General features: G+C 46.9%; 1 protein-coding gene across 3 annotated transcripts in view; it reads right to left on the reverse strand.

The window, feature by feature from the left end:
- Positions 1–18,358, reverse strand: part of TMEM67 (transmembrane protein 67) — an 82,133-nt gene extending 63,775 nt beyond the window's left edge. The window contains exons 1-4 of one of the 3 annotated variants that reach the window (XM_014571520.4): positions 17,922–18,354; positions 8,719–8,807; positions 5,516–5,609; positions 1,023–1,122 (exon numbers count right to left, since the gene is read on the reverse strand). In XM_014571520.4, the coding sequence (XP_014427006.3) occupies positions 1,023–1,122; positions 5,516–5,609; positions 8,719–8,807; positions 17,922–18,108 (470 nt within the window). In that variant the 5' untranslated portion in view covers positions 18,109–18,354. Of the gene's footprint in view, positions 1–1,022; positions 1,123–5,515; positions 5,610–8,718; positions 8,808–17,921 lie in introns of all 3 variants that reach the window. The other 2 variants (XM_075920385.2, XM_075920384.2) reach the window with 2 other exon arrangements.
- Positions 18,359–24,278: the final 5,920 nt, after the last annotated feature.

The following is a 24,278-nucleotide window of genomic DNA, read 5'->3' on the forward strand; positions in this document are numbered from 1 at the left end:
AAATCAAGCAGTCCCCCATTGGCTCTTTGCTCCCCACAGCGTTTCAGAAACGGCAGTGGCCACATGGAGCCCAGAGTTAGCTGGGGACTCTGACCTCAGGCTCCATGTGGCGCTGCTACTTTGAAACGCCATGGGGAGCTCGTCATCAGGCTCCATGCAATGTTACAAAGCTGATCCTTGGCTCCATGCAGCACTGCTGCTTTGAAACACTGCATGGAGCCTGATACCAGACTCCCCATGGCATTTCAAAATGGCAGCACTGCATGGAGCCCAGGGTCAGCAGGGAGTACCCAGCAGACCCCAGGCTTCAAGGTGGCAGCGCCACATACAGCCTGAGGCTGGCTGGGGACTCCCAGCTGGCCCCAGGCTGCATGTGGAGTTTCAAAGCAGCAGACCCCAGCCTCCACGTGGTGCTGCCGCTTTGAAGCACTCCTCCTCTCCCCCCCCCCTCCTTGCTTCCTCTTTCTGATACAGGCAGCAAGGGGGGGAAGCAACTAGTCAACTATCCGATAATTATTTGTTCACATTTCTACTCACAGCACAGAGTGGCAGGACTCAGGTTGGTCAGAATAGCCTTCATGACAGAGGGCTGGGCTAGAGGAGCCCTGCCGCCTCTGGTGGCTGGCCAGACTCCAGGCAGGGCCCCTGCCTGGAGCAGCCTCCGCTGACCCCCATGGCTAACCAATTAAACAATTAATGTTCTATTGTTTAATCGGTTAACCTTTTAAATAGGTATTTACATTCTTACCACCAAATCAGAAGACAGACAGGAGTTGTACATTTAGGATCCTGGCCATGCAAAGTAATGAGCAACCTCAACCCCTGTTGGCTTGAACATGAGTTTAAACTCTTGTCTCACTGCTACTTAGATTATCACTATCGCATTATGGCACCTACAGAATATGCAAGAGAATATGCTCCTATTAACCTGGGGAGCGTTCCATTTCAATCACACCATCATCATTAGGATCTATAAAAACCAGCTCTGAATATATCAATTTAGAAGAAGCAAGCATACTTACCTATTTCCTAAGATATCTGAAGCAGAGAATGATGGTTCGCTCCCATCACAGAGTATACACAATGCTTTATTCAACAACTTGCCATTAACATCTCTTTCCACTAAGTGAAGAACAAAAAGTTAATGTGAGCAATAACATACTATAGAGTATTCCACATCTACTGTATATTTGAAAGAGTTTCTCTGTCTGTTCAAGAGCTCCTCCTAAATGGTAAGAGCTAAGACCGTTAAATTTCGTATACAACTTCCTTATATAATTTAAAGCAATGTAAGGGTTTGGCTGTGCCAGGAAAATGGGGATATGCCTGGAATGGGATTGCTTCTCATAATACCAACAGAAAAGAGACTGAATGACCAGGCAGGTGAAAGGGGCTGGCTGGGTGGTGGAGGCATCTAGAACTGCCCCAGCCCTGAGCCTCCCACCACCCAGCCGTCCTTTGGAGGGCTCCTGAAGTTTCCCTCTCCCAGATTCATATGGGAACATTGCTGGCTGCTCCTTTTCATCAGGAAGCGAGGGGAAAGTACACAGTTCATTGCATTCCTCACTACAGCAGGGGAATGCAGGGGACAGACAAGCTGTGCACTTTGTTCTCACTCCAACAGGAACAATAAAGGGAAGAGCAAGCAGCCCTGGTATGACTCTTGGGGAGGGAGGGGGAGTGTCCTTTGTCCCCACCTACACACCCACCTTCATCACTCAACTCTCCAACGTAACTCCTGCACCTCCCCAACCCTAGTCCCAAGTCCCTCCTCACCTCCTACCCTAACTCCTGCACCCACCACACACACGAACCCCCTGCCTGCAGCCTCCTTCCCTGAGCTCCCCTCCCCCCCATCCGCAAGCCCCTGGCCTGATTCCTGCACCCCACACACCTGCATCCCCCTGCCCGGAGCCCCTGAAACCCTGACACTCCCCAACCCTGAGACTTGAGTCTTCAGCATTCCACTTCACATTGTATCACAACTCCTCCTCTCACTCCCTGTCCCAAAGTCTTCCCACCACCTGCCCCCAGAGAGGATTGTGATACACAGTACCCGTAAGAAATGTAAGTTACTTTAATCCTGGACTGAACCAAGATGAGCCAGAACAATAAGATGAACCTGGAACAGTATTGCTTCTCAATAAACTTTACAGAAAACAGATAAAATGGAGAAATCTGGAATACTGGTCTGTTTTGGCACAGCTAAATTAATACTTAAGGTTTGAAAACTAGAAGAAAATGTTATTGCAAACCACATTGACTATAGCCCTTTCTTTGTTAAAAAACATAGCAAATGATAAGAGTCTAAAAGGATGAAGAAAAAAAATACATGTAATGGAATTCCCATTCAAAAACATGTACTAAAAACAGTTAAATGGACACTTTTTAACAATATCTTTTTCAAATAAATCCAAAATAAAAATTGACTTCATAAAAATAACACGGTGTTCTTGAAAAAATACAATTGTTTAAATAAAACATATACATTTTCCAAAAATACCCATAGCTTAATTGAGCTAAAGACCCAAGCAATACCAGGTAAATTGACTAGTAGGATATAAAGCCACTTACAAAAATAATGATTTAAAAGAACACATCTAAGAAAATCTGCTTCAATACAATTGAAATTAATAGAAAATGCAAATAGATTTTATAACAATAAGTATCTGATGTAAATTAAACACCACACACACACCTAGTTGTTTTCATGATAAGCCAGGACCAAAATGAATCAAATTTCTCTACAATGGTTTTAAGAAGAAATTTATGTTAAAAAAAAAATATATATTTGTAATTAAACTGCACATTTTTGGAGTAAGAAGTAATTCTCTTTGAACAGCAGTATGTAACCATGATTGTTCTGGGACAAGAAAGAAAAAATTCAAAATTTAAGCTTCCAAAGACAACTAATAAAACTACATACAAATTTAACAGTGTTGAAAAACTAAAGTACAGGTGATGTACAAAGATATTACAAATGCAAGAATTTTTTTAAAGCTCTTTGAGGTTGTTTGTTTAAGTTTCCATTTTTGTGCTCAGGGCAGGAAGTGGTGATGTAGAAGTGAGGGTACGGGGTCCAGGGCCCAGGGCAGGGGGCTGGGAGGTCAGGGGAGGGAGCTTACTGGAGTCACTCTGTGTGATGAGGGTCACGCTGCTATGGTGGCGGTTCCTCCTGGGGACCAAGGCTCTGCTCCCCAATTGGTAGCTCCTCCCGACGGATTGGTGCTACATAGGCCGTCCCTGGCTTCAAGCCTATTCCAGGGTGGGTGCACAGGGCTCTGGCCCTGACATCCAGCTGCCCTCCATATGCTCCAGCTAGTCTGGGTTGGGGATGGTGCTCTTGGCCTCCAGTAAACCCCAGCAGGCCAGCAACGTGTCCTGGTGGCGGCCAGCAGCTGATCCCCATTATGCAGCTGGTCCAGGGTGTGAGGTGCAAGACTCTGTGGGCCAGTCCCAGCCTGCAGCTGGTCCAGAGGTGGGGGCAAGGCTCAAGGAGGAGCAGGGTGTGCTTTCTAGCCTTGGAAATGGTCCCAGGAATCTGGGGCAGTAGGGCTAGTGGGGGAGAGGGAGGGTGAGCAGTTCCAGGGCAGAGGAGCTACCCCCCTGAAAGTGTTCGGGGCAGGAAAGCCACTTATCTGGTCCAGTGGCCAGTCATGTGAAGCCATGTCTACAGCTGGCTACTCTCTTGTTGGTTTTGCTGGCCCCAGTGGTCATTCTGCAGATAGCTCTCCTCTGATCAGCCCCTTCCTTTTCCGCACTATGGAAAACAGTCCCATTCCAGGCACTTCCCATTTTCCTGGCTCAACCAAACCCTGACCTTGCTTTAAGTTAGAGTAAAAGAAAGTTGCACCAAATTTGATGGCCCTAACTCTTACCGTTTAGGAAGAGTTCTTGAACAAATGGACCAGCAGACAGACAGATGGACGCACAGACAGACACACAAATGCTCTAAAAATATATAAGACTGTTGTAGGGTCCACATAAATATGTATTTGACATAAATGAACACTGAAATCCAGTGAATGAATTAGCAAATTATCTTGGAGTGGATACTCTGACTGGCTATGGGCTTAATCCTTGAACCCTTACTTCTATAGTAAAACAGGGGTGGGGAATCTTATTTGGGTTGGGGGCCAGATATGAGCCAGGGGCCGCACAAAAGTGATAAGCAAAAAAAAAAAAAAAAAAAAAAAAAAACCCCAAAAACAAAAAAGCGCACACACAAAACCGCGATTGATGTGGTGTAATGTTCTTCATTTTTTTTATTTAGAATTTTAGTGTGATGACTGAGTTTGCTTTTCCTTGCCCAGCTGTGGCCACCCCTTTTCCTAGTTCCCCATACTGAAAAGGGATTCTGAGGCTTGCCCAACCCTGGCTACCCCTTCCTCCCTAAAGGCACCCTATGCAGGGAAGGAGCTGGGAGAGGGATTCCCTTCCCTCCAACTCCTGCAAGGGATTCCCCTCTTCTCCCAACACCTCCTTAACTGTTAAGGGGGCACTGCTGGCTGCATGGAGCCACCCTATGCAGGGAAAAAGTTGGAGCTGGTGGCGGGGGGGGAGGGGGACAGAGAGAAGTTAGTTCCTCTGTGGCCTCTCCTATGCAAGGAAGAGTCCTCGGGAGCTTCCCTTCCTTCCCACTCTGGGGATGGATTTCCCCTCCACCTTCTTGGTCCCTGCACGCCTCCTTAACCAGTTCCAGCCTCTTTGCAGCTGCCTGGTTGAGGGCAGCAAGCACAGAAACTCCGAGCTCCTGTTTATTCAGGAACTCTAGCATGTGGAGCTTTCTCCTCCAGACAGGTCTCCTGCATGCAGGGGAGGAACCAGAAGTGTCTGTCCGCGCTGCAGGGGAGGCTGGGGGAAGTTTTTAAAGCAGCCCCTGGGACTCCCTGCAGCGTTTGATAGCCACTGGACTCCCCAAAGGCCAGATTAAATTGTTTGGTGGGCCGGAAGTTCCTCACACCTGCAGAAAAATCAGAAACCATTCAAATAACTAAGGAGTGCAGCACTGGGATACATCTCAGGCAAGGCATAGGATGAGTCATTCTTAATCCAAGATAAGAATGGGTTTACTTACCCAGACTATATTGTTGCTCTCTATGCTGGATGAGTAATTTCTGCATTACATGGCTGGAAACTCTTTATTATCTTTGTTTATAACTAATACATTTTGATAAACTTGATATTATCCCATTTTATCACTTCAATAAGAACTGATAACTGCCAGTGGTGGGCAGAAGGGGGCTGGTAATACTAATCAGTCTTTAGTTTTTTGGCTATTTTCAAATGCAAGGAATAATGGATAGAAGACACCACTTTGTCTGTGGGAGGAGGGGGAGATGGATTTTAAAACCAAGATAAATACACATTTTTACATTAGAACTGTAAACAACAATACTTAGATAACTCTGACGTGCTGTTTCTTATTAATTTGCTAGTCAAAACAGCATAGTGTATATTACTAACTCAGATGTTTAAGATCAACAACATTTCACACTGTGTATAGATCTCTTACCTAAAATTTCGTTAATGGCGCATTTACATTTTCCTTCTGTAGTTAAGCCTTTAGGACAGGTAATACAATTCCACCCATCTTCAGTAATACCATTCTAAATGAAGTATAAAATATTTGTTAAATCTTTTATAAAAGTCCACTAGAACTAAAAAAGTCTGACCCATATATTTAAAATAGAAGTTATTCAGGTATTTTAACATGGATAACATTCACAAAGCTGTCTGAAATACATACTAGAGACCCTAGCAAGGAGAACTATCAATATATTCAATGGGTCTCCATTCAGAATTAAGGATCTGTGGAGATTGTCAAGCCCTAGGTTGCCTTGCTGTAGGGTGACCAGGTGGCCAGAAATGGTGCTAAGGAAGGCTTCCTGCCTATTCTAGCAGCTCCTCAGAAGTGGCCAGCAGCAAATCTTTTGGTGTTTTTTTTTTTTGAGAGAGAGAGACCAACCACAGGGCTCCATACTCTGCCCCACCCTAAGTATTAGCTCTGCACTTCTACTGGACAATTTTTGGGAGCTGTGGGGCAGTGCCACACACACCTACGGGCAGGACCCACTGCTGGCAGCTTCTCGGGTACAGCAAGGTCTGCGGTGTCAGGACAGGGAGAAAACCTACCCTAATACTCCTCCTGCACCACTGATTGGGGACCATCGGAGGTCAGCCTGCACTGCAAGCATCTACTTATTGGTTGAACAGTTAGTCATGTACACTCTAACATTCCTAGTCCACAATGGTGCTTTTCATCAGCAAAACTTTTGTTGGTCAGAAGTTGTGGGGTTTGTTATTTGATTTAAAAAGTATTTAGTTGTTTGAGAGAGTGAGCAAATCAGAAAGTTATTCTGGGCAGTTTTATGCTTGCCTATTAACTTATTTACATTGGCTATTACTGGTGTGTCCTTATTTTAGTTTCACTGAAATTTTCTTGGTTATGGCTCACTTCTGCAAATATAAAAACTTCCAGCATTATACACTATGAAAAATCAAATTTTCCCTCAAAAATTAAAAAAAAAATTCTCATCTTACTTTCAAAAGAAGCTCATCGTGTTTGTGATCGACAGCTAAAAATTGTTGTAAAATAAATCACAAGTTTCACAAATATGGTGCTCTTACCAATACCTGAACACAAATTTTGAATAGTTCCAAGCAAAAATACTGCTGTTAAAATATTTTCTTAAAGTTAAAATTTTCCAAACAAATTTAAATAAGAAATTTTGTAATAAATTGAAAAAAAATCAAAACTTATAGAAGACCTATGACAGGCTCAGTCACAGAGCTCTCCCTAAGACTGTCACCTGATGTGCAGATTGGAGCACTGAACCTGCATAGCTGCCTTCTGGGGCACCCCAGGACCCTGTCCTGCTGAGCCAGAACCTCTGGTCTTCCCTAGTGATTATACCGTGTTGGTGTCACTGCCCACAGCAGAGTGACACAGACACTGAGATCAGCTCAGGTCTGGGAAGACAAAGTCAAAGAGACTTGACTCAGCAGCCAGGTGCACAGACCCACTAGGGCTAAAGCCCCAGATAAATCCATCTCACTGTGCATAAAAGGTATACAGAATGAGCTCATAAGTTATTCACTTCCTTTATCAATGAAAGAGACATGAACAGCTGTTTTCCCCCCAGGTAACAATTATTTACTCTGGGTTCATTAATAAACAAAAGATATTTTGGCAGATATAAGATTTATGTGATTACAAATAATAGCAGAACAAATCGAAGTATGTTATTAAGCAAAATGAAACAAAACCTGTCCACTATGCTTAATACTCTAAGAAACTTGTTATATGTAATTTCTTATCCTAACAGGAGTTCTAATCATCTTATCACACAAGGTAGCCTGATCCTTCTCCCTGTTAGATGTTTACTGCAGCCATCTTAGGTAATAACTTGGGGTCTCCAGGCATCTGGCTGCAATCCCTATTCTTTGATTTCATGCTTTGTAGTGGTTAATTGAGGAAGAACTTTGTATGTGTTAGTTTAGGGGTGGTGAGGCCTGCATTCTTTCCCCCCTTTCCCTTTTCCCTATACCTGATGAGCTACTTAAGATAAGCATTGTTGCCAGTATAGCAAGAACAAGTATGAGATAAGGGCAAAGGGCAAGAACGCATAAACAATTCTGTTTACCCTAATGATGCCATACAGGCATCTGTCAAGCACAAGAAGTTTATTTCCTGACAGCTAACACCTGTGCCCCATAACTGGAAGATCAACATAACAAAGAAGCGGCATATCTTACGTCACTTCCTGCAAGCCTGGGACCCCGGGTAGGCTGCGGACGAAGTGGGAGGTTGTCTCAGCTTCTGAGGAGCTGGTACCCAAAGCCCATCGGTGAAGTCTGAATTGCTAGGCTCTGAGGCAGCCTTTAATACACTTTTCCTGCCTTGTTTGTCAGTTTGGAAATTTCCAGGGCTTACTCATTAGTGCTGATGTAGAGCTTAGCTGTTAGTTATCGATCTGGTTCTGATCTGGATCTTCTTGTTCTTTGGCCCTGTTTACATGATCAGTACATTAGGGTAAACAGAATTGTTCTTGCCCTTTACCCTTATCTCATACTTGTTCTTGCTATACTGGCAACAATGCTCATCTTAAGTGGCGTATGTTCCCAAAGAGTTGTTTCTGGCTCATCAGGTATAGGGAAAAGGGAAAGGAGGGAAAGAATGCAGGCCTCACCACCCCTAAACTAACACGTACAAAGTTCCTCCGCAATTGACCACTACATGCTTTTATATAGATTTTGCCCATGGTGATTTTGTTCATTTCAAAATGTTGTCACCTTAAGTGCAAAAGTACAGTGTACAAATGGCTTCCAGCATCAGATGGCCTGGTCACATGTCTGTGTAGGATCAACCACAGTCCAGACTCATAGGAGAAGCAAAACTGTTCACAGTTCATTGTCCCAAATACCATGCCATTAAGCTCCTTAAGTACTAATGGCCCTCACTTGGCAGGTATAGTTAAGGAAACAGGTTTATACCTCATATTTCTAACTTCAAATACAGAAATGATACGGGTCCACAAACAGACTTGACACATTCAGTAGATTACAAGTTTTCTAATAATAGGTTACATGTAATATTTGTAGTTGAGCTAGGCACTTTCATATTCAAAATCATATTTCCATAAAGTATTTGGGTTGCACAGTAAAATGGCAAAATGCATATTCATCACAGCACAATGTGTAAAGTTTAATACCTACCATACTCTCTGGACATTTTTCACAAATAACAGAAGGCCCATTATTATTAGAAACCATCCTAAATCCTGGTAGACATATACATGAAGTACCTACAAAGTAAATAATACATTTTATTTTTCATCCCAATTTATACAAATAAAAAACAGATCTATCATAGAGCACTTGAAGCAGCTCTTAAATGAAAACTCACAATTTCCTGCTTTAAACAACTGTGACATTTAAATAAGAACTTCAGTTAAAAAAAACCCCACTCCATTTAATGTTCATATTGGCATTCCATTTTTACCCTTCAAAAGTAGAATTACTCTAAAAGATAACTAAGGAAAATGGTCTTTGTGTGAAAAGAGCTTTAACAAATTATTCTGTACACTATTTTAAATTTAGTACTTCTATTTTTTTCTTTTATTCTAACATGAATAGTAATACAACCTATCTTCAAATATTGTAAATACTATTCTATGGGCTTGATCCTGTTAAGTGTATAGTGCTCACAACTTCCCTCAACTTCCACAGCTGAAATCAGTGGAACACCATGTCACACAGGAAAGGGCTCTTAATTATTATTTACTTCTATTGCTATTTCTATTACAAAACAAAAGCGGATATAAAATTAAACATAAAATATTGAACTGTCAATATTTCATCTGAGAAACTTTTTTAAAAAGGACATTGTCAGCGAAAACCTTTTCAGATTTCTATTTTCCTACAATACTCTCTTACGTATCAACAGCATATTTTGAATTTTTAATTTATATACACACATTTCAAAAAGCAAATCTATTCTAAGTGCTCTGAGCTCTCCACAGATCACATAATATATTAAAACCTAAGAGTTAAGAACACCTCAGGAATGGAGGCCGTTTGTAACTCTGAAATGTTCGTAACTCTGAACAAAACATGATTTTCTTTTAAACACTGATTTAATACTGTTTTTAAAACTTTACTATGAATAAAAATGCAGCTTTCCTTTTTTTAATTAGTTACATTTAACACAGTATTGTATTGTATTTGCTCCCCCATTCTACTGCTGCCTGATTGCATACTTTCAATCCCATGTGATATGTGTGGCATCAACAGGTGTTGCTACATGTTCAGCAGTTTGCATTTGTGCTCACTCTGCGTGACACCCAGCTCTGCATAGACAGCTAACACAGGAGACCTTGAGTGAACTACCCAATGATCACAAGACCTGTTACGGTATGAAGGTACCCAGCTATAATTATTGGCAAGGCTCACCGAACCGCGGTGAGCCCCGTTCGCTAGCTGCGCTGTCCGGCGATCTACGCAGATCGCCCAAACCCGGCTCTTCTGGGTTATAATCTACTTGCCCCGGGCGAGTAGATTGTATTATTTGTCGAGCCTGATTATTGGCGATGAAGCACGGTCCTAGCTCCCCGGATTAACGTCTATAGTCACACTAGCACATGCAGGCTCATGACTATGGATGTAGCTCAATCAGTGATGGGACTTTCTACTAGGGATGTCAGCACATAAACAACTACACAATTAACCAATAAGTTTGGGCTTATTGGTTAATCCTGTTGACTACATGCACACCACTCCCCCTTGCTGCCTCTGTGTCAGAGGCATCAAGGGAAAGCAGGGGGCTAGGGCCTGTGAGGTTTTAAGGTTTTAGGAAAGTAGTGATAGATGTGTGAATTAACATACTAAAATAGATAAAAGGGTGTAACTGGTGCCAAATTGTACCACTGGGAACGATGCATTGGGGGTCTGAGATTAATGTGTGTGGGCAATAAAGCAGTTTCATCTACCCCGTCCGCTCCTGGGTTGCCTGTTTCTTCTCTAACAGAGCTGCCTGCCCCACCCCCACACAGCTGCCTCTGGTAAGGGGGCAGGCAAGAATTGGTACACACGGTGAGCCAGCTTTGAATCTAGTTCTCTGCACGTGCCAGCTCTGTAGAGCTGCCTGCCCCCCCCTTGCTGCTTCCCAAAGAGGCAGTGGGGGCAGGCAGGAGCCAGTGCTCAGGGGGGAGCTGGCTTAAAAGCTGGCTCCCCATGAGAACTGGGTCCACCCAACTCCCCCGCAACACACACACACACACACACACACACACACACACTGGGGCACAGTGAGGGAGGGAAGCGAGGCTGCTGCAGACAGAGACTCTGTGAATACCAGTGCAGCCTTTGTCTGGGGGGAGCTCAGGCTCCCCGCAGAATGGGGCTGCAGACAGGAGCTGGTCTGCACAGGCAACTGTTTTTTAAACAGGCTCCCTTGCAGATCAGCTCCTGCATGCCACCCTGCACTGCTGCCTGTAATAGAGAGGCAGCAGCACAAGGTGGCAGGGGTGCATGTGTGTCTCAGAAGTGGGGCTGGGAGCGAATAGTCATGTAACCACTAAAATTTGTTGCAATTACATGACTATTCAATTACACGCTAATACTTTACTTTCTACTACTCCCTCTGACACTCCATTTTATACATCAGTACAAACAAATTATGTATTGCCCCTCTGATGTAGTTATTTGACAGCACTCTCTGACATAGCCAGTTACAACCCATCACCTGTCCATCACACTGTCATCCTGAACGTATTTTTAAAAGGGGTAAGTGTGTTTGTTATCTTTTGGGAATGTGTTGGTGTTGAGGTGTTCTGGTACAATTTTCTGGAATGCGTTTGCAGGAGTGCTATACCCTAAGCACCTCCTCCCCTCCCCAGACAGCGTAGGAGCTGCGAGGTTCAATTTCAATTCCAACAGCCACCCACCCACATGTCGGCTGCCTGAGGGATGCTCAGGGGCCAGTGGCGTGTGGGGATGGGGTTAACCACCGGCCTCTGCAGTGCAAAACCCATGGGGGTAAGGGGACAAAGTAGGGAAGCTGCATGGCTTCTCCAACTGCATGCCCGGGGAGCCATGCAGCGCGCGACTCCCGCTGTCCCAGCCCTTACCAGGGCAGGTTGGAGCATGGCTCGCAGCAACCACAGAGCATGGGGAAGGGAGAGGTCATGTGGCTGAGGGCGGAGCTGTGGGACACAGAGTGATGTGTGATGTCACTCTGTCGTCCTGCAGGAAAAACCTTTTTAAAGTATAGTAAGAAAAGAGAAAAATAAGCTTTCCTGTTTTTTCAGCTTCCAGGCTGTTTCTTTACTATGAAGTAGAACTTGCTCATAAAATTCACACCCTCCCTCAATGTAGAGAGGGATATACACAGCTGTCTGTTCCAGGTTATGATATCCACACAAACACAAATAGGCTTTTCACAATAAAAAAGAGGAATTTTATTAACTACAAAAGACAGATTTTAAGGGATGACAAACAGATCAGAGCAGATAACTTAAATCAGTAGTCACCAACCAGTATATCGGGATCTACTGGTAGATCTTGGGGCCTCTGTCAGGCGATCTTGACTGGTTTGGCTGAGAGGCTATCAAGTGCAGCACTTCAGCGGTTCCCCCTCTGCTGTGCATCTCCTACCCTTTGCCTTGGAGCTGTTTCCCTCTCCCACCCTGTATTCTATCTCCACAGAGGGGAGCACAACAGGGTTTGGGATCGAGGGAGTTTTCTGGCTGCTTTTGAGAGTGGTGCAGGGCCAGGGCAGGGGTGAGCTTGCCTTAGCTCCACTGCACCACCATCCAGGAGCCACCTGTGGTAAACAGTATCCAGCTGGAGCCTGCATCCTGAATCCCTGTCCCCGGTATGAACTCCCTCCTACACCACAAGCCCCTCTTAGACCCAAATTCCCTTACAGAGCCTGTACCCTGAACCCCTCCACCCCAACTCCTCGCCCCAGGTAGAACTTTCTCACTTTCCAAATCCCTTAACCCAAGACCAGAGCCTGTTCCCCAATCCTCTGTCCCTGCCTGATGAAAGGGAGGAAGGATGGAGCGAGCAGGGGCAGGACCTTGGAGAAGGGGCACAAAGGAAGGGGAGCAAAGCTATTTGGGTTTGAGGTAGATTCTGGATTACACTTAAATTCAAAAAGTGACCTTATACTTTAAAAGGTTGGAGACCACTGACTTAAATGAAACAAAAACACAACCTAAGCTTAATATACTAAAAAAAATGGTTATAAGTAGCAAATTTGCACCTTGTGGCTATGTCTACACTATAGCCTCTTGCACAAAAACATATGCAAATGAGGCAAAGCGTGGAATATCACCATGCCTCATTTGCATAATTAATTAGGCTCCATTTTTTGCGCAACAGGCTTTTGCACAAAAAGGAGTGGTCTACACGGTTCCTTTTTGCGCAAAAACCCCCTCTTGTGCAAAAGCCATTCTTCCGCATTTTTTTTCCAGGAAGAACAGCTCTTGCGCAAGAGGGGGTTTTGCACAAAAACGGAGCCTCATTAATTAGGCAAATGAGGTGCGGTGATATTCCACGCTTCACCTCATTTGCATATGTTTTTGTGCAAGAGGCTATAGTGTAGACATAGCCTCTGTGTTTCAGGCAGATTGCAGAGACTCTTAAAGGCAAAACGCACTTGTTTGAAGTTTAAAACTCCAGATAGCCCATTTGCAAGTGAGACACCCCACTCGCCTGTGTTCAGTCCTTCTCCCCTAGTCCGGTTTTATTGTTCTCAGGTGTTTCCAGCAGTCTTTCTTTGGAGGTACGGGGGAAAGTCAAAACACAATGAAGAACAAAACACAATGATGCCACTCCCCTGCCTTAAATACGTTTTGCATATGGCAGGATTCCTTTGTCTCTCAGTCAGATTCCCACCCCTAGTCCATGGAGCGATACTAATATCATCATGGAGTTCAGTACTTGGTAATTCAGAAGCTGACTGTAGTAGGGATATAAAATCCCATAACAACATAAGAATGGTCAGACCCAGTATTTTGTCTGCCCACAGTGGCCAATGCCAGATGCCCAATTCCCAGCCTCTGACAAAGGCTAGGAACACCATTCCTACAGACACTGATGAACCCAATCTCCATGAATGTATCGAATTCTTTCTTGAATTCTGTTAAAATCCTGGTCTTCGCAACCTCCTCTAGCAAGGAGTACCACAGGCTAACCATGTGCTGTGTGAAGAAAAATGTCCTTTTGTTTGTTTTAAACTGCCACCTATTGATTTTATTTGGTGACCCCTGGTTCTTATGTTATGGGGAACAAATAAATAACTTTTCCTTAATTACTTTTTCCACACCACTCATGATTTTATAGACCTCTATCATATCCCCCTTAGTCTCCTCTTTTCTATGCTGAAAAGTCCAAGTCTTTTTAATCTCTCTTCATATGGAACCGGTTCCAAACCCCTAATTATTTTGTTGCCCTTTTCAGAACTTTTTCCAAAGCCAATATATTTTTTTGAGATGAGGCGACCACATCTGTAGACAGTATTCAAGATGTGGGCATAGCATGGTTTTATATAGAGACAATAAGATGTTCTCGGTCTTATTTTCTATCCCTTTTTAAATTAGTTTAACATTGATTTTTGATTGCCACTGCACAGGGAGTGGATGTTTTCAGAGAACTATCCACAATGACTCCAAGATCTCTCTTTTGAGTAGTTATACAGGCAGTCCCCGAGTTACGCGGATCCGACTTACGTCGGATCTGCAGTTACGAATGGGGCTTTTCTCGCCCCAGAGGACGGGAGCGGCGGGACGCCCAGATGCGCTGTGGTCCGCCGCCCCCGTCCTCCGGGGCGAGAAAAGCTGCTCCCCGTCTCCCTGGTCTGCAGGGAGACGGGGAGCAAAGCCTTGGAGCACGCCCGCAGCGGGACAGCCCGGGCGCACTAGAGCTGTCCCCCTGTGGGCGTGCTCCGCGGCTTTGCTCCCCGTCTCCCGACCAGCAGACCAGGGAGATAGGGAGCAAAGCCTCGGAGCACGCCAGCAGTGGGACAGCTGCGGCACGCCTGGGCTGTCCCGCTGCCCGCGTGCTCTGCGGCTTTGCTCCGCATCTCCCAGGTCAGCAGACCAGGGAGACGGAGCAAAGCCGTGGAGGACTTGGGCGGTCCCGCCATCCCCGTCTCCCTGGTCTGCTGGGGGGGGGGGTTTCAGCTAGTGCCCCCCCCCCAGCAGACCAGGCTTTTCTTGCCTACCCCTGGGGTAGAGCAGCTGGGGGCTGCCGGGTTGGTCCCGCAGCACCGCTCCGGACCAACCCGGCAGCACCCCAGCTGCTCTGCCCCAGGCGACCCCAAGTCAGCAGCTGCTGAAACAGACCAGCGGCTGACTACAGGAAGCCCAAGGCAGAGTTGCTCTGCCCCAGGCTTCCTGGAATCAGCCGCTGATCAGTTTCAGCAGCAGCTGACTTGGGGACGCCTGGGTTTCTTAAGTTGAATCTGTATGTAAGTCAGAACTGGCGTCCAGATTCAGCCGCGGTTGACACTGATCAGTTTCAGCAGCGGCTGACGCCAGTTCTGACTTACATACAGATTCAACTTAAGAACAAACCTACAGTCCCTATCTTGTATGTAACCCGGGGACTGCCTGTAGTTAAATTAGTCCCCATCATATTGTACATATAGTTCAGATTATTTTTTTCCAATGTCTCTTACTTTACATTTATCAATATTAAATTTAATTTGCCATTTTGTTACCCAGTCACTTAGTTTGGTGAGATCATTCTGAAGCTCTTCACAGTCTGCTTGTTCTTAACTATCTTGAGCAGTTTAGCATCGTCTGCAAATTTTGCCACCTCACTGTTTATCCCTTGCTCCAGATCATTTATAAGTAAGTTGACTAGGATTAGTCCCAGGACAGACCCTTGGAGGACACCACTAGTTACCTCTCTTCACTCTGAAAACTTGCAATTTATTCCTACTCTTTTTTTCCTATCTTTTAACCAGTTATTAATCCATGAAAAGACCTTTCCTCTTATCCCATGACAACTTACTTTGACAAGGGCCCTCATCGAAGGCTCTTAAGTAAAGGCTTTCTGGAATCCACTGGATTCCCCCGACCATGTTTGTTGACCCCCCTCAAAGAACTTGAGTAGACTAGTAAGGCATGATTTCCCTTTACAGAAACCATGTTGACTTTCCCCCAGAAAATTATGTCCATCTATGTATCTGATAATTGTAGTCTTTAGTAGAGTTTCAATTTATCTGCCTGGTACTAATGTTGGAGTTATCAGTCTGTAATTCCCAGGATCACTTCTAGAGCACTTTTTAAATATTGGCATCATATTAGCTATCTTCCAGTCATTAGGTATTGAAGCTGATTTAAAGGATAAGTTGCAAATCACAGTTAATAGTTCCACAATGTCATATCTGAGAACTCTTGGGTGAATGCCATCTAGTCTCGGTGTTAAGTTTATCAATTTGTTCCAAAAACTCCTCTAACGACACCTCAATCTGGGACAAGTCCTCAGATTTGTCATCTAAAAAGAATGGCTCAGGTTTGGGAATCTCCCTAACATCCTCAGCTGTGAAGACTGAAGCAAAGAGTTCATTTAGTTTCTCTGAAATGACTTTATAGACTTTAAGTGCTCCTTTTGCATCTTGATTGTCCTATGGTCCCACTAGTTGTTTGCCAGCTTCCTGCTTCTGATGTACGGGCAGTCCCCGGGTTATGTACAAGATAGGGACTGTAGGTTTGTTCTTAAGTTGAATCTGTATGCAAGTCAGAACTGGCATCCAGATTCAGCCGCTGCTGAAACTGATCAGTTTCAACAGCGGCTGAATCTGGACGCCAGTTCCAACTTACATACAGATTCAACTTAAGAACCCCAGGCGTCCCCAAGTCAGCTGCTGCTGAAACTGATCAGCAGCTGATTCCAGGAAGCCCGGGGCAGAGCAACTCTGCCTCGCGCTTCCTGTAGTGAGCCGCTGGTCAGTTTCAGCAGCGGCTGACTTAGGGACGCCTGGGGCACAGCAGCTTGGGTGCTGCTGGGTTGGTCCAGTAGCGCGGCCGTTCCTCGGCGCTACTGGACCAACCCAGCAGCACCTCAGCTGCTCTGCCCCAGGCGTCCTGATTCAGCCGCTGCTGAAACTGATCAGCAGCGGCTGAATCAGGACGCCTGGGGCAGAGCAGCTGGGGTGCTGCCGGGTTGGTCCAGTAGCGCCAAGGAGCGGTGCTGCGGGACCAACCGGCAGCGCCCCACCTGCTCTAACACAGGCCTCGGGCTTTGCTCCACGTCTCCCTGGTCTGCTGGGGGGGAGGCACTAGCTGCGTCACCCCCCCAGCAGACCAGGGAGATGCGAAGCAAAGCGGCGGAGGACCCAGGCCGGACCCGCGGCGCTTCCAGATCAGCGCCGCGGGTCCAGCCCGGGTCCTCCGCCGCTTTGCTCCCCGTCTCCCTGGTCTGCTGGCTCCCCCAACGTCCCGCTGCTCCAGTCCTCCGGGGCGAGAAAATCCCCATTCGTAACTGTGGATCCGACATAAGTCGGATCCGCGTAACTCAGGGACTGCCTGTACTTAAACAACATTTTGCTATTACTCTTTGAGTTTTTGGCTAGCTGTTCTTCAAACTCCCTTCTGGCTTTTCTTGTCATATTTTCACACTTCATTTGACAGAGTTTATGCTCCTTTCTATTTTCCTCACTAGGACTTGACTTCCACTTTTTAAAAGACACCTTTTTCTCTCTCATTGCTTCTTTTATTTGGTTGTTAAGTCATGGTGGCATTTTTTGGTTCTTTTACTGTATTTTTTAAATTGGGGTATACATTTAAGTTGGGCCTCAATTATGGTAGTCCCAGAAAATTTACTTATTGCCTCAGCATGGGGAATGTACAACAAATTCAACCCATCTATGCTAGAGTGAAAAACAAAAAGTCACAGGACAAAAATTCCCTAGGGCACCACTTTCCCCTGGCAGCATCACTAAGTCAGTACCCGTCTAAGCTCTGCAGGCGGATCACTGCCGACACGTCACCATTCCGCGGGTACCTGCGTTCCCGTGCCACGAACAAACATCCCGATTTCTGACAAGTCCAATCTGAATTAAAGAGCCCAGCGCTGAACAACACTCTCCCTCCCCTGCCCCTGCTTAGGGTAGCCCGCAACTCGGCTCCCAGGGACTCACCACAAACGCAGCTTCACGGGTATTTCGTGCAGCAGGGGCGGGCAAGTAACATGATGATGCCGCAGCCCCTCTGCCCAGGCTCTGCCTCAAGTTGGCCCGTCATTGAGCGGACCCTCCCAGAACAGCTCGCCCCAGAGAAGGGGGCCACGCACCCGCCAAGGCCTGGGCAGACGGAAGGCAGGTTGGGCTTGTTACACCGCCCACCGCACCCCGCCCGCAGCGAGACAGGACTCCCCACCACCCCACCAGCCCCTCGCTCGCTCACCCCCGGCGCTCCGCCCTTGCTGGGGCCCGCACTGCTTGCACGCCAGGCTGGAGATATCGAAGTAACGGCCATCGCCGCAGTCCTGGGGCTGGCGCAGCGGCAGGGAGAAGCTCTGCCCAGCCGAGAGCCGCGCGCTGAGCAACAGAAGCAACAGAACAACGGGTCCACAGCGCCCCGCCGTCGCCATGGCTACTCAGCTCCCAGCAGCCTTCCCGCCGCGCGCGGATTGGCGAACCTCCTCCCGCTGAATCAAGGACAGTCCCGGCTACGGACAGCCAGAAGGGCCAGAAACAGCCCAGGCCGGAGACCTGCCTATGGGAGCAAAGAGTAGGATGGGGGTAGGCTGGGCTGGTGGATGCCGTTTCCTCTTCTTCCCCCAAAGCGGAACGCGAGGCTTGAAAAGCAGCGCAGTGGGGCGTGCGGGGGCAGAATGGAGGAGGGAAGAATAGGGGGAGCGCTACAGGAAGAGAAAACACTGAGCAGACAGGGAAAAAGAGGGAACTATAGAAACAGTATATACAAGGCCAGAGAAGCCGGTAAGAGGCGATCTCATGGACACCTGGACAGGCAGGAGAAATAAACTTGGTTCAAAATACTTTGAATGGAACTGAGCCTTCAAAACGGGGGAGTGGGGAGAAAACAACAAAAGGATACATAACTCTAGGCACCTTTTTCTGGCTGCATTCTGTTTTATTTTGTATTTGGAAAGGTAGGCAGAATTATGGTTTAGAACAGCATTTCCCAAACTACGGGCCGTGGCTAGTTGAGGAAAAGAAAATAATTTACCTCATCCAGCAAGAGTTTCCTCTAATGTTTTCCATCCATAGGCGGAATAAATTTTGTTATGTGCACTGAGCTATGTGTGGATATGCCCCATGCTACTGGACACAGGTGCTGTGCTAATCAACTGGCAGCAACTGAATTTCTCCTGAGCAGCCATCGGTTACAACAGGGAACATCCAGCCACTTTTCTTCTAGATCAGGGGTTCCCAAACTTTTTGACACGGGGACCAGTAAATCCCCCCGGCCAGCCATGCTTCTGCCACCCACCCGCCCCAATCTTTCCCAGACAGCCCCGCTGCCCTTAACCCTGCTTCTGCTGGCCGGTCGCCCCCAATCTCCACTGGACAGTCCCGCTGCCTCCAACTCTGCTTCCACCAGCTGCCCCCCCCACTTCCGATCTCCGCGGAAGAGCCCCACTGCCCCCAACCCTGCTTCCCAGTGGCCAGTTTCCCCCTCACACACACCTCCTCTCAGCCCGCCCCGCTCCTCTCCCCTCCCCTCCCGGCAGGCACGCTGAGACCCGGTATTTTTTTCCCGCGGCCTAGTACCAGGCCACAGCCCATAGTTCGGGAAACGCTGCTATAGACTATATGCACTCCCCCTACCATACATTTTTTAGCAGTCTGACCAGTAGCCTGGCTCAGTCCTAGCTTGCACCAGGTCCGAGACTTGCCTCCACTGTGGCGCTGCATTTAAAGCATATTAGGAGCCAGGCGAGCAGGCAGCCCAGCTCAGTTCCAGCTTGCACTGGGTCTGGGGGCTCAGACTACCCTCCCTCTCCCCCCACCCGATAGGGGCAACTGCCATCTTGCACTGCTGCCTTTGCATCAGAGGCAGCAGTGCAGGGTGGCAGGCAGCTGGTCCATGAGAGGAGCTGGTTTTTAATCTGGCTCCCTTTGTGGACCAGCATCCACTGGCACCTTGTGCTGCTGCCTCTGATAGAGAAGCAGCAGTACAGGCTGGCAAGGGGCTCCCTAGGAGTGAGGCTAAAGCGCACTGGCTGCCAGCCCCATCCCCGGGAACTACAGAATAGTCAACTAACCGATAAGAATTCATGAGATTGACTATTCAATTAACTGATATTTAACATCCTTAGTTCTAACCTCATTGGTCAGTAGTTTCAACTCTGCTGACAGGTAAACAACCTTCCACAGATAGGTCACTTGATCATGTGACCAGCTTCAGTTTGGGAGACACCAGGAATATAAAAATCCCATGAGGGAGAGTTGGGGTATCTGAGGGGTTTTGCTTGACGCTTCCTGATGGCCAGATTGGCAGGTGAAGCACTCTGTGTGACTGGTTTGTGGCCTGTTTGGGAAAGGTCTCCAATTGAGGGCTGTGAGGAGCCCTGGTTTTGAGCAATTCGCCCTAAGCTGATGCCCTCAGCAGTGCCCAGACCCAGCCCATGACAGGAGTTTCTTTGTCTTTAGCTGCCATGGTACTCCCAGGAGGATAACTAAAGACCTCAGGGAGAGGCAATTTCCCTGGTTTGGAGGGTGATCTAGAATAAGAACAATTTTAGGGTGAGTTTATAATAAGTTTGTACTGAGGTTCTAGTGTTAGAATTAGCTAAGCATTTTCTGTTATTTTAAATTTGTAATCTATTTTGCTCTGCCTGTTTTATTGTTAAAGGGGGCTTACCTAAATTCATTTGGGGTTCTGATCCCATTTGGGGAGTGGTATCCCAGGAAGCTGGGCTCAAAACTGCATTTCCCTTGGGCTTGAAGAGCTTCAGTGTCTGTACTGCTCCTTGAAGGGAGTGGAGGGTAGTGATCTCAGCTCTGTGCCTTAGCTGGGGGAGACCAGGGAGCTGGCCCAGCAGGACAAGGTAGTGAAAGCCCCCAGAGAGCAGGAAGGTGAGTGTCAGTGGCCTTGTCAGCACTTTGGAAAGCACTCCCAAAGAGTCTTCTGTGACAGTGCTCCATTACACTGCTACCTATTGATTTCTTGTGGTGACCCCTAGTTCTTGCGTTATGGGAATAAGTGCTAACTGTTCCTTATTCATTTTCTCCACACCGGTCATGGTTTTAAAGTCTTCTATCATATCCCACTGTAGTAACCCTCTTTTCTAAGCGGAAAAGTCCTAGTTTTACTGATCTCTCCCAGTATGGAAGCCATTCCAAATCCCTAAACATTTTTTGCCCTCTTCTGAACTTTTTCCAGTGCCAATATACCTTTTTTGAGACAAGGTAACCACATCTGCACACAGTATGCAAGATGTGAGCATACATGGATTTGTATAGACACATTAAGATATTCTCTATCTCATTTTAAATTATTCCTAGCATTGTTTGCTTTTTTGATTACTGCTGCACATTTAGTGGATTTTTAGAGAACTATCCACAGTGACTCCAAGATCTCTCTTGAATGGTAACAGCTAATTTAGTTTCCATAGTTTTTTATGGATATTGAGATTGTTTTCCAATATGTATTACTTTATATTTATCAATATGAAAAATTCATCTGCCATTTTGTTGCCCAGTCACCTAGTTTTGTGATTTCCTTTTCAAGCTCTTCACAGTCTATGTTGGATTTAACTATCTCGAGCAGTTTAGTATCATCTGCAAATTTTGCCACCTCACTGTTTACCCCATTCTCCAGATAATTTATTAATAGGATTCATTCCATAACAGATCCATGTGGGGCACTACTAATTACTTCTTTCTGAAAACTGACCATTTATTCCTAACCTTTATGTGTTAACCAGTTATCAGTACATGAGAGGACTCTCCCCTTCTTATCCATGACAGCTTACTTTGCTTAAGAGCCATTGGTGAGAGATCTTGTTAAAAGCTTTCTTGAAATCTAAGTACATGATATCTAGTGGATCAAGGGTGGGCAATAATTTTTGCCCTGGGGCCACTTGAAAAATTGGAAGTGGCTCTGGGCCACCCTGGAACGGGCGGGGCCTAAACAGGAAGGACAGGGCTGCCCCAGATCTTTGCCCCCCCCTTCCCAATAGGCATCCATGCCCTGGAAAAGGCTTGGCATGCTCCTCCACCCCATGCCAATCAGGCTCTGGGGGCTGTGAGAGCACAGGAAACCTTCTGCTCTGCGAGAAGCATGTGGCACTTTGAAGTGAGCGTGCTCCGTGCAAGGCTGGGGCAGGGTGAAGGAAGCTTCACACAGCTCCCCCACCCTCAGGCCCTGATTGGCTTGGGGGCGCATGTGAAGCCACCTCCTGCCCTACTCCCGCTCCTCAGGGGGCAGGGGAGCTGCATGAAGCTTCCTTTGCCCTGCTCCGGCCCTGCGCAAGCGTGCAGCAGTTTGAAGTGCCATGCGTGCCTTGCAGGGTGGGGGGAGGGCAGAGGAAACTTTGCACCGCTCCCTCGCCCCCAGGCCAATCAGGGCATGGGGGCAGGGGAACACTTGATGTCTCCTCCTGCCTTGAGAGGAACATGGAGCACTTTGAAGTGCTGTGTGCTCCTTGCAGGGCAGGAGGAAGTTTCATGTGCCCTCCCCCGCCCGTGCCCAGGCTCTTATTGGGGCCTCCGTGGGCCAGATCCACTTGCCTGGTGCGCTGGATGCGGCCCACAGAGGCCCTTTTGCCCACCATGCAGTGGATCCTCGTCCACATGCTTGTTGACCGCCTCAAAGAATTCTAGTGGATTAGTAAGGCATGATTTCACTTTACAGAAACCATGTTAACTTTTCCCCAACAAATTATGTTCATCTGGGGCTGTGTCTACACTGGCAAGATTTAGCGCAAAATCTTGCCGCCTACCTACACTGCCTGCGAGTATTTGCACAAGAACACTGACATTGTACTGTATGAAATTAGTGCTTCTTGCGCAAATACTCTGATGCTCCCGCTCAGAGATAAGTCCCCTCGCGCAACTGTTCTTGCGCAAGAGGCCAGTGTAGACAGGTAACATCAATTTCTTGCGCAAGAAAGCCCGATGGCTAAAATGGCCATCAGAGCTTTCTTGCACAAGACAGCGTCTACACTGGCACGGATGCTTTTGCGCAAAAGCAAATCTTTTGCGCAAAGGCACATGCCAGTGTAGACGCTCTCTTGCGCAAATACTTTAACGCAAAAACTCTTGCGTTAAAAATATTTGTGCAAAATCTTGCTGACGTAGCCTATGTGTCTGACACTTGTTCTGTACTATAGTTTCAGAGAATTTGCCTGGTACTTAAAGTAGACTTACTGGATGTAAATGCTGGGGCCACCTCTGGCGCCCCCCCTTTTTTTTCTGAAATTGGTGTCACATTAGCTATCCTACACTCATTAGGTACCTAAGATGATTTAAAGCACAGATTACAAACAACAGGTAGTAGTTCCTCAATTTCACATTTGAGTCCTTTTAGAATTCTTGGGTGAATGCCATATGATCCTGGTGATTTTTTTTAACTGCTTAGTTTATCAATTTGTTCCCAAACCTCCTATAAGGCAGGATCCATTCCTGGCGATAGATATGGCATGACAAGCAGAAAAGAAAGGACATTAAAAAATGCAAAAAATTGAAGATGGAAGCACATGGCATGCTGGGACTAAAAGAGTGTATCATGAAGCACTGAGCCTGGACTCATGATGCACCACAATCCTCAGCCTTCCCACAAGACCTTACAACAGAAAGGGAAGAGTTGCACTCTACACTGCTCTCATTCCCAAAGAAAGGCCTGCAAGTGTGAAAAAATTCTGCAGACAGTGAAAGAAAATCTGAGTACAAAACTGATTTTCTTTAAGTGCTTTGTCACTGATTAATCTCTGGCAAAATAAAAAAAATACATAAATAAGAATCTGCCAGTGTAGACATAGCTTGCCCTAAAGCTTCTATCACCTAGAATAAGGATGTCAGCATAACCCATTACTTTAACTTGATACCATCACTAATATGCTATGTCTTATCAAACAAGAAAACACTCGCCTTGAACCAGTGGCAAATGCTGGGAGGGACACAAGAGAGGAAAGAGCCATATGACTCCACCCTCCACTGCCCCTAACCTGGGGGAGGACTGTCCCTAAGGGGCCCCAGAAAACCCTCTGCTCCATGCCCTGCCTCAACTCCACCCTTAGCCCCTGCCCCCTCCCTGCTGATTCCCACCCTTGCTCTGTGCATTCCCTCGCTTCTCCCAAGCAACATGGCCTGGGGACTAATGAGGAGCCTGACACTGGCAGGAAGCGTCAGACCCCCCTGCACTCACCAGCAGTGGCTAGAAGTGGAGAACTTCAGCCTGCTGCCAACATTGCTGTTTCCAGCCACCAGTGAATGTGGGAATGGAATGGAAGGGTCCCACCACTTCCTCCATCCTCCTCCCCTGAGCAATGCAGCTGGGAGCAGGGGTGCTGAGCGAACTCAGGTTGCTTCCTGCCACTGTTACTGAGCGTAGTGGGGCCCAATCTCTACTGCCAACCACAAGCCCCCTGGACTGCCCTGCCAACTTCCAAAGCACGGGGCTTGCTGCTGGTCCCATCCTCCTATAGCGTTTGGGGTACGTGACCCTGGAAGCCAGCACCAGGCAGGATTGGAGCTCACACTCTGGAAACAAGAGGCAGAGACTGTTCCAAGCGAGTCTACTAACGAGACACCAAACTAGACCACGAGGCCGGGAATGCCCCAACCCGGCACC

The sequence above is a fragment of the Pelodiscus sinensis genome, chromosome 2, assembly GCF_052426305.1.
Source record: "Pelodiscus sinensis isolate ZL-2025 chromosome 2, ASM5242630v1, whole genome shotgun sequence".
Classification (NCBI taxonomy): Eukaryota; Metazoa; Chordata; order Testudines; family Trionychidae; genus Pelodiscus; species Pelodiscus sinensis.